The sequence below is a fragment of the Hemiscyllium ocellatum genome, chromosome 4, assembly GCF_020745735.1.
Source record: "Hemiscyllium ocellatum isolate sHemOce1 chromosome 4, sHemOce1.pat.X.cur, whole genome shotgun sequence".
In the NCBI taxonomy this organism is placed as follows: Eukaryota; Metazoa; Chordata; class Chondrichthyes; order Orectolobiformes; family Hemiscylliidae; genus Hemiscyllium; species Hemiscyllium ocellatum.
This window is the reverse complement of record NC_083404.1, coordinates 60,162,364-60,180,144: the sequence shown is the minus strand read 5'-3', so window position 1 is coordinate 60,180,144 and position 17,781 is coordinate 60,162,364. Positions and strand designations below refer to the sequence as shown.

The window sequence follows — 17,781 nt, the reverse complement described above, 5'->3', positions numbered from 1 at the left end:
AACAGCAAGTGCCATGCTAATGACCACTCTGCCAATCCGACAATGTGAAATCAAACGTCCCATTGACATGCTTAAAATAAATCTATTCTCTCAACTCCAGGTAATGCAGGACACTCTGATAGGGGTACCTTATGTGTTAGTTAAGTAGTACAGCATCTGATTCTGAATACATGGGTAACAATTGCTTAGAGTTGCAGGACAAAAGCTTACTTATAATTCAGCTGGCTGCAATGCAATAATCTTTTACTAAAATATTGCAATGCAAAATCTGATTGATTTATGTTCCCTTCATTGTCAGCAAGCTAGCCTAACCTGCCTTGCACAGCTGTTGACTTGCCTGAAAATCTCAGAACTATGTCCAGAATATTGCCTCTTTGGAATAAGAAACAATTTAGTTTTGTGCCAGCCTGATTAAAACACATGCAGTAACCAAGTTTCACGATAATAATAAATGCCAATATTTGCAGTACTTTATTCGGCATACATTAACATCCTCCATCTCTCTCCGAACCATAACTGTAGCTATTAACTAGCATGGACATATCTGACTTCTATTTGATTGGCATATTCTTATTTTATCTTGCTCCTCTTCCAGCTCTCATCCCATACCCTTGGAATCTCAACTTACAGGACAAGTGAAAAATAACTGATGTTGTACTGTTCAATTGTTTTGTGATTGATGTTGTGAATCTATTGGTTATGGATATGTTTGATTAGTTAAGCCTGGGTGTGGATGCAGAGAAAAGCGAACAAAGCTGGAAGCTATCTGCGAGAAGTATGAACAAGCATTTAAAAGCATGGCGAATAAATTCCTATGACACATATATAAGTTAGTGTGTCATCTGAAATATAAAACATACCAAGAATTGTGCCTGTCATTCAAATGAAGTGGAAGCCTGTGAGTTTAGAGACATAAACTGAATGATCAGCATTTGGAAAAGTGAATCTGATGTCTTATCTAGCAGTGTCTCTAACTATTAATTACAACCATGACTTTACCACAGCTATTCTTCAGGAGCTTTCACAACTTTGAGCTGTTTTCTGCCACCTGGTCATATTAAAACACTTAACGCCATTTTAATTTTTACCACTTCTCTATAGCAGGATGCAACAGAGAAAAAAAAATGCCTTGGAGGATATCATACATTCTATCCAACCCATCCAAATACAAACACAAGCACTCAGCATAGCTTTGACAATGAGCTACGGTGCAGATGGTGAAACATTCTAAATGATGAGTAGTTGATAGTGGTGAAAGGAATAGCCCTGGAGATAGCCTACCAGAGGACAAGGTCATCTCCTAGTTCTGCCTGGCAAGACAGCATTAAGAACTTTGGGGATATAGGCATTGAGAGAAAACTGCTTCCTTCTGACATACAATGTACTGGAAATGCAGCAAGAGATTTCAGCAGCATGATTGAAAGTGTTGAGACGTCCATCTTCAGTCTGTGCAATGTCTTTTTTCTGAGTACAACTCTGAGCAGCAAATGAGCCTTCACAACTCAGTACTATCCACCTGCAGGCGTTGAACTCTATCTTGAAAAGTTTTGAGTGTCCACCTTGGACAGATTGATAAGATGGCACGTCAAGCTTTTCAAATAGTCATTGAGCATCTACAATCTGCCCTCCCATCAACAGGTTATGGGTATTGAAATGATTTGGAGATGGCCGTGTTGGACTGGGGTGTACAAAGTTAAAAATCACATAACACAAGGTTATAGTCCAACAGGTTTAATTGGAAGTACTAGCTTTCGGAGCACTGCTCCTTCATCAGGTGGTGGTGGACCCCAACCACCTAATGAAGGAGTGGTGCGCCAAAAGCTAGTGCTTCCAATTAAACCTGTTGGACTATAACCTGGTGTTGTGTGATTTTTAACTGGATATTGGAAAGTTGCATTATGACCAGTTAGGCACAGTTACTTTGCTGTGGCTATTTGCAGCTTAGAGGTAGTAGAAAACAATTGTACTGATCTCCTGAGGGAGGGGAAATATACTGCTCCCAATGACAGTTGTGAAAGAACAGAAGAAAAGACTGGTGTTTGTTGGGAATAAAACCTGCATCAGCACATTGTAGCTCTCCTTCCAGCTCTTCTTCCACTTCTCTCCTTTGACCTTTATCACACTTGGCACTTTGGTGTAAAATTTGGTGTCACAGCAGCTTCAAAGTCTGCATTGTAAATTAATTCATTAGCTTTCTAGCTCTGTCATTCATTTGTTCATGCTTTGCCCGAAGGCAGGTTCTTGGCTTATTGTCTTGCCAGTGCATGTTTCCTATTATGTTGTCATTAATCACCCTGTTGATCTCATGACATTGATTATACTCTTGTTGCTGTAATGTGGTGAATTTGCAGAGGAATATTGTAAGTCATGCAAGTAAGGGGTATCATGTGTCACCCAGCAGCCCTCCAGTGATGTTGACTGAAGAGTCAAACACTGGGAGATGATTGATTATCGGAAGATAAATGCACTGCTACAGACATTGCACAAATCTGTGACCCCATTTCTTTAATTAGAAACAATATATGTACCTCACCATTTTAACACAATGAAATATCCCAAACAGCTTCACTGGAGTGGTAACAAATAAAGTTTGATATCTAGTCACAGAAGGCACTATCAGGATTGAAGAAGTTGAGTTTTGAGGAGCATCTTAAAGGAGGGTAAAGTGGAGAGAGAAAAGCTGCGTGTGGTGCTCGTATATGGAAAGCTTCACAGCAGCTTGTAAGGAGATACACATCCTCATGATGTTCTGCTCTTCAGATACGTCCAAGGAATGGAACTAGATTGCTGAGGAGGATATAGTCTGCTGCTTGCTGCAGTGGATGAGACAGGAGGCCTCGCAGGTGATGCACTCGAAGATGTTGTTGACGAACAAGTTAACACTTATGATGGAGGAGAGGGAGATGGAGGAGTCTGGGTGGACCTGCATCAGCACGTTGTAGATGTTGTAGCTCTCCTTCCAGCTCTTCTTCCACTTCTCTCCTTTGACCAGCCTCTGGGTTGCTATTTTCTTAGGATACTTTTTGGGGTCATGCCCTTGACCAATGCTTCAGGCATATTTTAAGTGAAGGTGAAAGCTAGCAATTGTGAAAAGAAATGGTAATCTGGAAGCTGGAAACTTCATTGGCAATTAAACATCACATTGGCATAAATATCCTCTAAGCCAATTGCCTTGAGTCACCCTTAAATAACAAGCAATGCTTCGGCTTTACTATGGGTTGGATGCTGCTTGGGACTTATGTTTAAATTATATGGGGTACTGATTATGCTAATGAACTCTGATTTACATGTATTTATGAGACTCCTTCCAATTCCTGCTGAGCACCTTGGCCAAGTCTGAAAACGAAGCAGTTAAAATGGTGGTTGCAGCAGGAATGCATCATGGGCAATGTTCATTCTGCACTGAGACCAGTTGCCTGCTCTCCCTATTCTGGCTGGTTCAGTTTCAAATGGACCCTGCTACAGCAGCCTAACGGTTATATGAAATAACTGTGCAATCAAACAAATTAGATTAATCTTTGGACGGTGTAACATTAAAATGAACAAATTCACATTGATAAATAGATAGAGGGCATTTACCTGTGTACTTTTCACCTGACAGCCCTTGTATTCTCCTTGTAGAATATGTTACACTACCTAATCATTCTGAGATGGTTCGCCCTGAAAATATGAGATTAATGAACCTAATTATAGCGCCTTCCAGTAAAATGAACAACCAATCAACACAACTGAGTTTCCATTTTTTAAAATCTACAACACTGCCAAAAGTGGTCAATTTATTTTAACAAAACAAGTACTTGAGCTGGCTTGAGTTACAATGATTAAGCGGTGTGGATTACAGTGTAGGAAACTTTCTATAATACATTGTGATAGAGAGCTGAAAGGAAACGTACACTAATTAATGCACGCCGAACTGCACATATTTGAACTAGGGTGCAGATGTATCACCTTGCTGCATCCACAGTATTCATTAACTAATTCAGTAACAAATACAGATTAAACAGAAAGTTTCTGAACAGGAACGGTTTACATTAAAGAACTTATAACATTACCATGGTTAAAAAAAAAATCATGAGAGTTTCAGTGCTTCTACAAAGGATCATTGCAGAGACTGAAGAAATCTTTCAGACTAAAAGGTGTCAGGAGATCATGGTCCATTGTGTACTAATATTGTAAACCATCTGGTCAATTGTTCCTGCCCCTTCCCCCTTATTTCTCTTATCCACCAATCTGCTCAGGTTACTTTTTGATCCAGCTCTGAATCCTTAGAATATTTCATTTCTTTGCCCTTCTATTTTATCCAACTTCTTTGTCACTGAGACCATCTTCTGGAATCCACAGCCAGTAAGCTGTTGATTACCCAGTTTCTTTTTCTACTATGAGCTGACATTGTAAATAACTAGTCTCTATGAATTACAATGCTAGAAATCTTCCTTTAAAACCACAACCATCAGCCCCTCCCATCAAAAGAGAATCTTAATTTCTCATTCCTTGCCTGTTATGACTCACCTCTAGACTCCTCTACTTTTGAAAGAGCTTGAAGATTTTGAAAGCACTTGTCTATTATCCCACACCTCCATGGTGACTGTCTCCAAATTGCATTTTTTCTCCGAAATAGCCCAAACAAAATTTACGAATGGCATCCTCTATGATTATCACCGTATGCCATCAATCCTTCCCTACCCTCCTTGACATCTCTACAGTATTTGACATGACTGACTGCACCACCCAGTTCCAATATCTTTTCACCAACATGCAGCTCTGTTTCCTGCAAATTTGTCAGGTTTTATTCATACTCATCTCTAGTCGGAGACAGAACATCTTCACAAATGACATTCTTACTCTTCATTTTCACATTCTGGAGTTTACCTTTAGCAAGGTTAGATCTCGTGGAATAAAGGGAGAACTAGCCATTTGGATACAGAACTGGCTCAAAGGTAGAAGACAGAGGGTGGTGGTGGAGGGTTGTTTTTCACACTGGAGGTCTGTGACCAGTGGAGTGCCACAAGGATCGGTGCTGGGTCCTCTACTTTTTGTCATTTACAATAAATGATTTGGATGCGAGCGTAAGAGGCACAGTTAGTAAGTTTGCAGATGACACCAAAATTGGAGGTGTAGTGGACAGCAAAGAAGGTTACCTCAGATTACAGCAGGACCTTGATCAGATGGGCCAATGTGCCGATAAGTGGCAGATGGAGTTTAATTCAGATAAATGCGAGGTGCTGCATTTTTAGCAGGACTTATACACTTAATGGTAAGGTCCTAGAGAGTTTTGCTGAACAAAGAGACCTTGGAGTGAAGGTTCATAGCTCCTTGAAAGTGGAGTCGCAGGTAGATAGGATAGTGAAGAAGGCGTTTGGTATGCTTTCTTTTATTGGTCAGAGTATTGAGTACAGGAGGTGGGAGGTCATGTTGCGGCTGTACTGGACATTGGTTAGGCCACTGTTGGAATATTGTGTGCAATTCTGGTCTCCTTCCAATCAGAAAGATGTTGTGAAACTTGAAAGGGTTCAGAAAAGATTTACAAGGATGTTGCCAGTGTTGGAGGATTTGAGCTATAGGGAGATGCTGAACAGACTGGGGCTGTTTTCCATGGAGCGACGGAGGCTGAGGGGTGACCTTATAGAGCTTTACAAACTTATAAGGGGCATGGATAGGATAAATAGACAAAGTCTTTTCTCTGGGGTCAGGGAGTCCAGAACTAGAGAGTATAGGTTTAGGGTGAGAGGGGAAAGATATAAAAGAGACCTAAGGGGCAACTTTTTCATGCAGAGGGTGGTACATGTATGGAACGAACTGCCAGAGGAAGTGATGGAGGCTGGTACAATTGCAACATTTAAAAGGCACTTGGATGGGTATATGAATAGGAAGGGGTTGGAGGGATATGGGCCGGGTGCTGGCAAGTGGGACTAGATTGGGTTGGGATATCTGGTCGGCATGGACGGGTTGGACCAAAGGGTCTGTTTCCATGCTGTTCATCTCTTTGACTCTAATATCCTTCGATCCTTTCTCTTCCTCCATAATGCACTGCCTCTTAGTAACTAAATATAAGAGATTAGATCCCATATCCATGCCGAGGTCACCCAGCTCCAGCTCTGTGGGTTAGTCCATTTACTAAACACCCAGTCTCAGGCTGTCTGTAATTTCAACTGGTTAAAAATGGTGAAGACCTCTGACACAATATAATATGTTCACCATTTCCACCTTCTGACTTGGCCACTGACTGAGGTGGGTTTTAACCGAGACATCTGATTTGTTTCAGAGAGGGTTGCCAAGCCCAACGCTTTTTCATCAGAAAGTCCACCTCAATACCATTGTTTCTGTCAGCTCAGCTCAGCTGTTAGGGGCTTGATTAGTGCAGTTGGTTGGATGACTTTAGGCTGGTGCAGAATAAAAGCAGCAGTATGATTTCAATTCTGATACCAACCATAACAATTTATGGAGGACTGCCTCTTCACTCATACCCTATGTTTGTGGAGTAATTATCCTAAAGCAATTTATGACCAATTGTCTCTTTTTAATGGACAGCCATGCCTATGGTCCTTTGTGGACTACGGATTCTAACATCAGCCCATCAGCTACAGAGACTGAAATCTGTCCTCTCTCATCTCCCATTTTGGCTATTGTATTGCTGTGCTGGCCAGCGCCCTGATCTGCAACCCCCATAAACTTCAGCTCATGTGATCTTTGTTGCTCGTGTTCAGTTCCAATTCCCTACTACTTCTGTTCTCTTTCATTTATATTGGCTCCCAAACACCTGAAATTTCAAATTTGCTTCCTATTTAAATCACTTCATGGACTTGGTCCCTGCCTCTTTCTCCATCCTTATAAATTGTGTATCAATGCCTCACCAAGAAGAACTCTGTTTCTTGAACTCAAGACCAGTATCCCATCATTCATAGCTGAGCATTCACCTATTAATGCAGAATGGTCTGCAAATTCACAATTCCCCCATCTCCTCTGACTTTTGATTTTCCCTTAGTCTTCTATCTTTATCCTTAAAATCCATATTTTTAATTTTTTGTCATTCTTCTTGACCATTCCTTCTTCTTCTCCTTATTTTCTGTTCTGGCTCGCTATGTCCCTTTTTAGAAATTGTGTTGTTGTTGGTGGAGGTTAGATTTGCCAGATATGATCAGGAAAGTTACATTATGAAACAAAAACAGAAAGTGCTGGAGAAACTCAGCAGGTCTGGCAGCATCTGCAAATGAAAACAGATAGTGTTTCAAGTTCTGTATGGCTTCTTCAGAACTTGAGAACAGAGGTCAGCATTCCACTAAATCTCATATCTTTCCCACCTCTTGTTATTAACCAGAAGAGAAGATCCTATACTTAAGTGCCACACTCAGCGATATGCCCCCTGCTGTCTGGGCTGATCTGCCATTTTAAACACAACCAAGAGGAATTTGGTCAGGTGGACCCATCCTTGGGCTGTTTCCTGGAGGGATCAGGTTGGAATGACTAAGTGCCTGCAAATGGTGGTGACCTAGTGAATCCTTATGTTACAGACTGACTAGAATTTTATAGCTTGTTTTCTGGCACCCCACGGTGTTGGAGACTAGGCCAGCAGCCTCATGGAGGCCTCCAGTCATAGACCAAGCTGGGGGAGGACCAGGTACTCCAAGCAGACATTGAAACCCCTCAACCTGCCTGTGATACTCCTGCAGTCCCAGCCTAACCTGCACAGAGGGATCTAATTGAGAATGATGACCCTGCCGCTGAGGATATTTTGAAATTTATAAATCTAAATATTTGGAGAGAAGCACCTCAATCAAAAGGAAAGTGCCTTCTCTCAGTTGACCAAAATGCAACCACTGCTCCTTCTAAATTCAAGGGCCTCCCATTGGCTGTACAGCTTTGAGATCCCACCCCTTAATTGGATGTGAGCCTGCTCACTGGCCGATTCAACGAAAATCCCTGCTGGATGACTGCTTCCAAAATAGTGTGGGGTTGTGATTGCATTTGACTCCAGCATTGGACGTCCTACACCCAAAACCCAATCTCATGCCCAGCAATATAACAAGAAAGTGTACAACATGCAAAGGAAACTCTGGAATCCAAAATTTCTACAATAAGAATCCATGAAAATTCATTATGGAAATTATTCAAATTTGGAAGGACAGTGGTACCAATATAGTCCACCATACAATTGCAATCATTTGTGCATGAGGCTGTGCAAAGTGTGACTACCAGGGAATGGGATATATAAACTGACAACAACAAAGGATGAGTTAGCATGGTGAACTGGACCTGCATCAGAAAGTTTTTGAAGAATGGATTTGAATGTGTGATTCTTCACACATCGCATTTTTCAGCTAAGTCAACTCTAAGGGGAAGATGTTGACAGGATGCCATGCACAAGGAATTGAGGGCCTGAAACCTGCCCTCACAACCAACCAGTCAACAGTAGCAGAAAAGGACAGACATATTCACTCTTTAAATTGTGAAGAGAAACTGTTTGTTTCAAATGGGCAACAGGAAGACCATATTCCAACTTGCACATCATAGTATTAGTTTTTACAGACCACTTGATGTGGAGTTACCTGTACACTGAGTATTTACGAATAAACAGAATATATGATTTTTATGGTTCAAAATATATTACCATATTCAACACACCTGTGATGGATTGCAGAACACAATGTTTCAAATAATTATTATCTCTTTCTGTTGAAAGGTAACTTAAAACTCTGATGGGTCTAAAAGTTTGATTGAATTCATCCTAAATGTATGGACATTTTATTCCATTATTTTGCTTGACAGAAGTTGTTTGTTTGGTGCATGACCCTGAAGAGAAGTCATTTATTTTTGATCTTTTACCAGTTTCCCTGTTTTCACGGCAGTTACACTGGATTTGTCATCTTATTTCACTTCAAGTTCCAGGTCATCTTCTTCACTGATTGTTTCCGCAGAGTCATCAGGGTTATACGCTGAACTGAGCTTCATTCCAAACAGCGAACTTGTCTGCTGTCTTCTTAACCTATGTAAAAAGGATCAAAATCACAAAATTATTTTGGTTTGAGCTTCCAATAGCAGCTTTATTTGGTCAACCAAGTGAAAACATATTGCTAAGATACAATGAGATCTATATTGGTGGAGCTTATGTTTTTCCAATACAAAGTGCCACACACTATCCCTGTAGATACATATCTCATATTCTTAAGTCGAGAGAGCTTAAGCAGAGGTTATTAAATTCTGGGATGAGGAATTCTGAAGTGTGCATTGGAATATTGATAGAATTTAAAATCCCATGCCTTGCAATATATAGCTGTTTAGCCACTGACTCTATACTCTGCAGTGGCCACAGTTTGAAACTCAACCAAGATGGTAGGGGTCCATTTGATCCTATAAGCAGAGTTTCTGACCTCATATCCACCACTCTATGAAGATCACGTTCATTATATTGTGCACCGCTCTCCATGCCCCAGCTCATCTGCTGCTGAAACCTTCATGCACTCTTTTGTCACCATTAAATTTGACTATTGTAATGTTTGCCTGGGGTAGCTGCCGCCAAGGCGCAGTGGGGAAAGACCACGGTGTAACGTCTGCCTGCCTAAAGAAGAACAGGGGACCCATGTAGTCAATTGGGCTCTGCTGATGCCTCAGCTAAATATATGGGCATATGATTGAAAAATGTATAGAGCTGTATAAAAATGATAAATTCTGATCTCTGTATGTAAATGTTTACATATGTATGGCATGACCAACTGTACAGACCATCAAATTATTTTATGAATAAAGTATATTTTTGAAATTAAAAAAATGTTTGCCTGGCCAGGAACACCAATCCCACCCCCCTCCACTCCCAACCCAATCCCTCCACACCAACCCAAAACCCCCACCTTCTCTCTCTCTCTCACACACACACACACTCTCTCTCTCCACTCTTGATTTAATTATCAACACCATTATTTAAAAATCAGAATCGTTGTTTTCAAACCTCTACCCTTGTCCTTGCCCTCCCTATCTCTGCAACCTTCTCGAGCTCTACTACCTACTCACTCTCTGCTTTCCTCATTTTCTGACTTCTTGATCATTATTAAAAAATTTTTTATCATAGCCATGGGTGATTGTGCCTTCTGCTACTTGGACCCTAAGCTCTGAAATTCATTCTCCAATCCTCTCTGTTTCTCTTTCCTCCTTTAAGATGCTAGATGCCGACCAGTTTGACCAAGGTGCTTAAATATCTCCTCAGGAAGTTTGGTGTCAAATTTTGTTTGCTAATTGCTCCTGTGAAATGCCTGAAAGCTTTTTTCTAAAGTAGAAGTTTTTATACAATTGTAAGTTTTGATGTTGTTCGAAGATTGCCACAAGCTAAGATAATAAAGCAGAAAAAGATTAATGCAAACTTTGTTTACACTTAAACAAAACAGTATAGTAATTACTTATGTTATCATACAAACACTCACATTGATTAATTTCAAGTTCCTCCACTCACTATTTAAATAGAGATGAACGTTTAAAACTAATTGGTTGAACATGCTTTTGTGGATTGAAGACACAATGTTTTATATGATTTTATGCTTCAATTCATTCTAAACCATTAAAATATTATTCAACTTTGAACAGCACAGTCAATGAAGGTTGTCTCAGTGAGGGGCTAAGTTTTGAATGGTTTTGTTTTAATACTTGTTCTGTTTTCCACCAAATGGTCAATTTTAGTATTCCTCACTGATTGTGTCTGCATTTTTTTCCTTTCTGATTGGTTATTTTCAATGATTGATATGATTACTGAACATACTACATACAAACTTTTCCCCAATTGTCCTAAAAATCTGCCCAATCACATACATGGAGAACAATTTGGAGCTACCCAATCAAAATTCCTCAAAGTAGAGACTGTAAAATAGAAAGATTTGCACTCATATAGCGCCTTTCACAATCTCAGGGTGTCCCAAACTGTTTTATGGCCAAATAAGTACCTTTGAATTCAATGTTACAATGTAGAAATAATATAATAATCACACAACAAGTTCTAAGACTCTGGAAACATCATACAGTTATTCATTCTACAATCATCTCCATACTCTAGTTCTCAGGAGTCACAGTGCAATCAACAGCCATTATAATTGCTATCAAGAAATGTTTGTATGAAAAATTAAAGTAATATTTTATTGACTGGTCTCATGCCTGACAGCAAAAGTGGCTATCACAATTTACATTATTATATTAAGATAAAACAAATAACTGCAGATTCCAGAGATCTGAAACAAACAGAAATGGCTGGAGAAACTCAGCAGATCCAGCAGTACCTTTCAAGAGAAAACAGTGTTAAGATTTCAAATCTAGTGACCATTTTTAAGACTCATAACAGAATTTTATTTTACATTATTATAGGTCAATGAAGACCTCAACACCATCTAAAAGGCACAAGAATGTGATGGTATACTCCCCACTTGAGCAAGGTCCAACAATACTCAGGAAGCTGAACACTTTCCAGGGGGAGAAATAAACAGCCCATTGATTGGCACCCTGACTAACATCTTCAATATTCACTTCCTTCACCATTGGCACACAGTGGCAATAGTGCAGACTATACATGAGATGCACTGCAGCAACTCATCAAGGTTCCTTGGACAACATCTTCCAAACTCATTACTTCTATCACCCTGAAGCACAAGGGCATCATCACCTGTAAATTCCCCTCCAAGCCACATACTGTCCTGACTTACATAGGTATAAAGTACAACCATTTCTTCAGTGTCACAAATGTCAAAATCCTGGAACTCCCTCTTTTCAAGCACTGTAGGTGGTCCTACATTCAAGAACTGCAGCAGTTCAAGACAGGGTATCCTTATGCCTTCTGCAGGGCATTTAAAGATGGGCAGCAAATACTGCCCTAGTCAGTGATGCCCACATCTCATGACTGAATAAATGAAACATTTATCCTGCCTGCTTTTCATGAGGGCATAAATAAAATCAAGCTGCAATTTTCTTAATCGTCTCAGTGAAATTTTTTTATGCAATTCCCAAGACTTTGAATACAATTTGCAGAAGTTGCTAAAAGTATTGAAAATAATTGCAGTTTACTTTATGTAAACAAATATATTAAACTAATGTAAACTATTGTACCACACCTCTGTATTTTTTGACTTCAAACATCTTCAAATATCTTACCTAAATTTTTGACTTCAAATATCTTCCATTAAACCTGCATCAAAATATTTTCTAAATGAAGAGGAAGGTTCCAACTGGGCCTTTGTCATATCTTTTAGAAGACTCTCCAAATGAATTCACAGAAGATGGATTGCAGTGCAAGTGCAAGAACTGTTATAAGATAGTACAACTGCAAATGCTTCCAAACAGCAGGGGGATGAGGGAGAGTGTGGCAATCAGCATTTCATAATTAGCATGTATTTTTCTGTATTTGCTGACAAAAAAAAACTACCGGATGATTTAAGTTTCTGAGGTGTTGCCAGGTGACTCCATAATACATTGCTTCCCCTGTGTTTACATGAAATGCAAAAAGAACTTCAATATCTGCTGGGGCCAGCAGGTGCGGGAGGCATCTAGGTAAAAAGACGCTATTCTGAAAAAGCACTACAGAACAAGTAACCTATGAATTAAATTAATTGTAAGCTCTTTGAATTTGTGAAGGAAATTGTTGTCTGTGCTATTTCATAAACTAAACATCCCCCATAAATATTTTAAAAAACAACTATTTCACAATTCAGTTTTCAAATTCTCAGGTATCTTCATAGGATTAGGTGTACATTCATTTAAAATCTGCATCAGTTGCAGTAAAAATACAATTAGCATTTTCATATTATGAAAAGAACCATAGGTTATTGCATATGCTGCAGAGCTACTACAAGTAAATAAATATGCCTGCAGTGCATGTTTTATGGTCCTTTTTTTGTCAAAAAACAGCATGAAATTTAAATAACATTCTCTACACAGCAAAAGTATTGTGCATGTGCAGCAATCTATTATGGATGCACAGCTACATTGTACAGCAGCTACACCACTTCATTAGTAGGCACCATTGTAGGTGAGGTAAACGTTTTAATGGTTCTCATTGTTCTATGGTTACCAAAGTCTTTTGTTCTAACTAGCAGGTATAATCTCAATGTTTTTTTATAGTACAGAGTAATTGCAATGGTCAGAATTATGGCCAGAATCTGATGTATTATTTGGACCTGGACAGCTATACACATTGAAGAATTGTTCTGAGATAATTTCAATCTCGTTAACATCCTCAGATTTCAGGTTATTACCTATACGTGTCTAGCAACCCCATGAAAATATGTTTATTTCATGTCGAAAGCAAAGTCATAGGAGCAGAAGTAGGACATTTAGCCCATCAAGTCCATTTTACCATTCAATGAGACTGTCGATGACCTGATAATCCTCAAATCCACTTTCCTGACTTTTACCTATGACCTTTGATTCTTTTCCTAATTAAAAATCTATCTTATTTTTGAATATATTTAAAAACCAAGCCTCAACAGCTCTCTGTGGTAAATAATTCCACAGATTCGTCAATCTCTGAGAAAAAAAAGTCCCCCTCAACTGTGTCTTAAATATGCGATCCCTCAGTAGGAGATCATGATTTCTGGTCCTGGACTCTCCCACAAGTGGAAACAACCTTTCCACATCTACCTTGTAGAAGTCTTGTGTGTTTCAATAAGTTGATTCCAGTATGGTGGACCATTCACCACAAAATGTCAAGGATCAAAATATCTCAGGGCAATATGTTGTTAATGGTGTAGCAATTGTATTGTTAATATACACTGGTGAATGTGATTTTATAATTGTTCTATGTATTTAGTTGTAGAGAGAGAAACAAGGGGAGCAGGGAATCACAAGTAGAAAACAGTCATTTGGAATGCTGCATTCTATGAAGAAACAGATTAGTTGTAGCTTCATATTTCACTAACTGGCTTGCAATCAAAGTAGTATATGTTTCCACCACCCTAGAAAAAGTGTTCAAACCTTAAGAACCTGCAATCTTATTGTAATTATTTTAACCTGCCACTACAAGGATCTACGCTTGACCACATTATTTACTTGAAGCAACAAGTGATCAAATATTGGATGGACCTTCAGGTGAAGGCACAAAAAAAATCAAAAAGTAAGTCCCACTGTAAGCAGAGCTACACAGCATACACAATTGTGTGCGCGTTTTGTGGAGTGATGCTACTCTAACAATGTCAGATTGTTTTGTGCTATGTCTCATGGTCAGTATGTTAGTACACCCTTAAGAGAATGCTCACCAAATCATCACTGAATAATAGCATCTGACCCAGAAGTATCAAGATTTCATATTCATTTTAATGGGGAGCATTGAAGCATAACATGTATAATCTAATAGTTTAACTTCAGCCCTAATAGTTTAACTTCAGAACTTGTGAATGCAATTTTTAAAACAATAGCTGGCTGTTATACATGTCCATCACATCTGCCAACACCATGCTATCCAAATAGATTAGCCTAGTTTATGATGTTCCAAGGGATACCAAGGTGAGGGCAGAACTGATGTGAGATTATAATGAAAATAGAGAGCGTAGAAGTGGCTCGAGAGAAGTCACCTAATTATATAACATGATATTCCTGAGTAACAGGTAGGATTGGCGTCATTTGTTCCCATCGTTTTTTTTATACTTAGTCCAGAACTGGTAAACAACTGGCCTTACCTAGCCTATTCTGGGTATACAGAAAAACAAAAATTCCTTTGGTTTAAGTTAAATTTAGGATTGAAATCAAATTTCTATGATCTTTACAACTTGTTGTGTGCAAACTGCTTCTCCCCTTTACCTAGCTTACAGTGATTCGTCTTCAAAAGATCACCAAGTGGCTGAGACACACTTTGGAATAATGACAATTTCTTCTTATTTACCAGAGTGAACATTACGCAGCAAGGACATATTGGGCTGGATTTAGAGATCTCTGTGGTGTGGGCTTGCCTTTTCTGATCACTGTTTCAACCTGCTGCCAAACCAAGGAGATTGACTGATGTCCACATAAACAGCCAATCACACTGAAGTATTCTCATAGACCTCCTGGCAGCAAGTAAAAATCACAAGCCCTTTACATTTAATCATAATTTATAGATACAAAATAAATCGTTGGCATTTGATTAAAATAAGGCCTAAATTAATGATAAACAAACTTAAAACATTAAAAAAAAGTATTCTATCAGAATGGAGAAATTTGACATTCCACAATTAGTTTTCAAGAGTAATGCAAGTGCTTAACAGTAATCATTAACTTAGCATTTCTCAGTCTTACTGTAAAATGTAATATTTATTTTAATTTAAGTTGATTAGCAAATATACTCTGAGGTGTGTGTGTGTGTGTGTGTGTGTGAGAGAGAGGGGGTGTGTGCATGAGAGAGGGGGTGTGTGCATGTGATTTCAGAGATGTGCAGAACCACTATCAATTATTTCTGAATTTTTGTATTGTTCTGTGCATGTACAAACCACTGAGGTTTCTCTCACTTTCAATGGTGTTTTGATGCTGAGAACTGGTAGTTACACTATCTCAAAATCAAGCCTGTGGTAGATTGGAAAGCATCTCTGGAAGAAAACTGTCAACTACATGTTTGGCTCAAATGGCATGCAGTTATTTTTCATGCGGTTGGATTGTTTATTAGAAATTATAATAAAAATTAATTGAACAAAGAATTGATTAACTCTTGCAGTCAGAATAAACGCTGCTGTGTGGTCCAATATGTCTGATTTATGGGTATAACAGGACCTAACCTCATATTATTGAGCAAAAGCTTTCAGCTCCGTGGGTAAAAACCTGTCACACAAGAAGCAAAAATGTATCTGTAAGAAATGAAAATGCATCATTTAATATAACCCACACTAATGCTTGCTGAGAACATGCCCTAGCTTAGCCTATGTTTATTATACCAGCATCTTCAGGCAGAAGAGTAATTGAAAGATCTGTGTGTAATTTCATATTGTTACTCATGGTCTTGTTTTCTACCAGTGCAAGCATGTCAAAAGTAATATTCGCTGAGCTTCAATTTATTGATACAAATGAAAGAAATCAGAGTTGAATTTCCAAATTAGCAACAGAAATTCTCAAAGTTGAAGTGGTTAAAATGGAATTTAACTTGTTCACCCGTGACATATTAGTGGCCCTGACTATGAAGAGCTGGTTTCAAGTTGTAAGTTGTCTTTTTATTTGTCAGTTACTTGGAAATGGTGCTGGGTTTGCTATGAAGCTGTCCACAAGCTTCAGTCAATTCCTTAGGCTGGCACTTATGGTTTTTTTTAGCTTTTAGTGATATTGGTTGAGGAACATTGATGGTTGTGACAGCAAACTTTGTAATGGCAACTTTCCAGTCTTTACCAAATTATGTCCCGGAGACTTACATATTCAATTGAACATGTTTAGTTTCATGCCTGTTTTAAAAAATGAGGCTTCTAGCAAACTCAGGTTAAGTTAAATAAAGTCCAAAACAAAGGATGTTTTATACAAAAAGAGTTTCAAGTAAATCTCCCTTTGTTGAAGCTATTACAAATATGGCCACACAAAATATTTCATGTAAATCTAGTGTCACCTGGAAGGCCTTTCAGTCTGAAGCTGTTGAAGTAATTTAATGCAACCTGATAAAGGAGCAGTGCTCTGGAAGCTAGTGCTTCCAAATAACCTATTGGGCTATAACCTGGTGTGTGATTTTTAAAGTAACTTAAGACAGTTATACACATTTATTGTCACAATTTATTAAAAGCAAGCTTTTAATATCTTCTTGGTATAAGTTGCAACATCCTTTTACTGCATTCTGACAAAATAGTTAGCCTTTAAAAGCAGTTAATGTGTTAATTGACTCCTATAAATCACTGACCAATAATTACTATAGCAAAGCTGTTCAAAGAATTTCTGGGGATGATTCAGAGGCGCTCGCTTTCCCGAGACAGAGGTGACCCTCATTATGTAAAAGGAAATGGAAAGCAAGGCTGCATTTCATAATGTAAGCCTTCATTTATCTAATTCACAGCTTGCTATTCTGAATGACCAAGTAGCCAGAAAGCTAATTGCTGCCATCACTTTCACTGTCATAGGCAAAGCAGTTGGAACCACTGATGAATGTGTTGCATCACTTTTGCTCCAATAACAACTTATATTCAGATAGAACCATGAATGTAATAATAAGCCCCAAAGCAAATGAGGATTATGAAACAGAATTTGACACCGAGTCACATAAAAAGACAGTAGGTCAGGCAACCAAAGGTCAAAAATATAAAACTAAGCTGAATCCTAAAGGGGGAAAAATATGTAGAGAGGCAGAGACAGTTAGTGATAGAATTTCTTACCTTGGGTGAAGGCACAGTCACCATTAGGAGAAGAATAAAATTAGGGAGAGAATCAAAAATACAAATATACATATTAGGAGCAGCCTCTCAAGCCTGCTCTGCTGTTTATGGGCGGCACGGTGGCTCAGTGGTTAGCACTGCTGCCTCACAGCATCAGGTACCGGGATTTGATTCCAGCCTCGGGTGACTGTCTGTGTGGAGTTTGCACATTCTCCCCGTGTCTGGGTGGGTTTCCTCCCACAACCCAAAGATGTGCAGATCAGGTGAATTGGCCATGTTAAATTGCCGATAGTGTTCAGGGATGTGTAGGTGAAGTGCATTAATCGGGGTAAATGTATAGTAGTAGGGTAGGAGAATGTGTTTGGGGTGGGATACTCTTCGGAGGGTCGGTGTGGGCTTGTTGGACTGGAGTGCCTGTTTCCACACTGTAGGGATTCTATTATATTCTAAGATCCTGAATGAGCTGTTTGCATTTTGAATTTCACATTCTTATCAATTCACAACAACGTGA

At 39.0% G+C, this 17,781-nt stretch overlaps 1 protein-coding gene across 7 annotated transcripts in view; it reads right to left on the bottom strand.

Moving 5' to 3' along the window:
- Window positions 1-3,765: 3,765 nt before the first annotated feature.
- Window positions 3,766-17,781, bottom strand: part of LOC132813916 (coiled-coil domain-containing protein 102A-like) — a 615,752-nt gene continuing 601,736 nt past the window's right edge. For all 7 annotated transcript variants that reach the window (XM_060823318.1, XM_060823308.1, XM_060823316.1 and 4 more), the window contains one exon: window positions 3,766-8,980. In XM_060823318.1, the coding sequence (XP_060679301.1) occupies window positions 8,863-8,980 (118 nt within the window). In that variant the 3' untranslated portion in view covers window positions 3,766-8,862. The remainder of the gene's footprint in view (window positions 8,981-17,781) is intronic.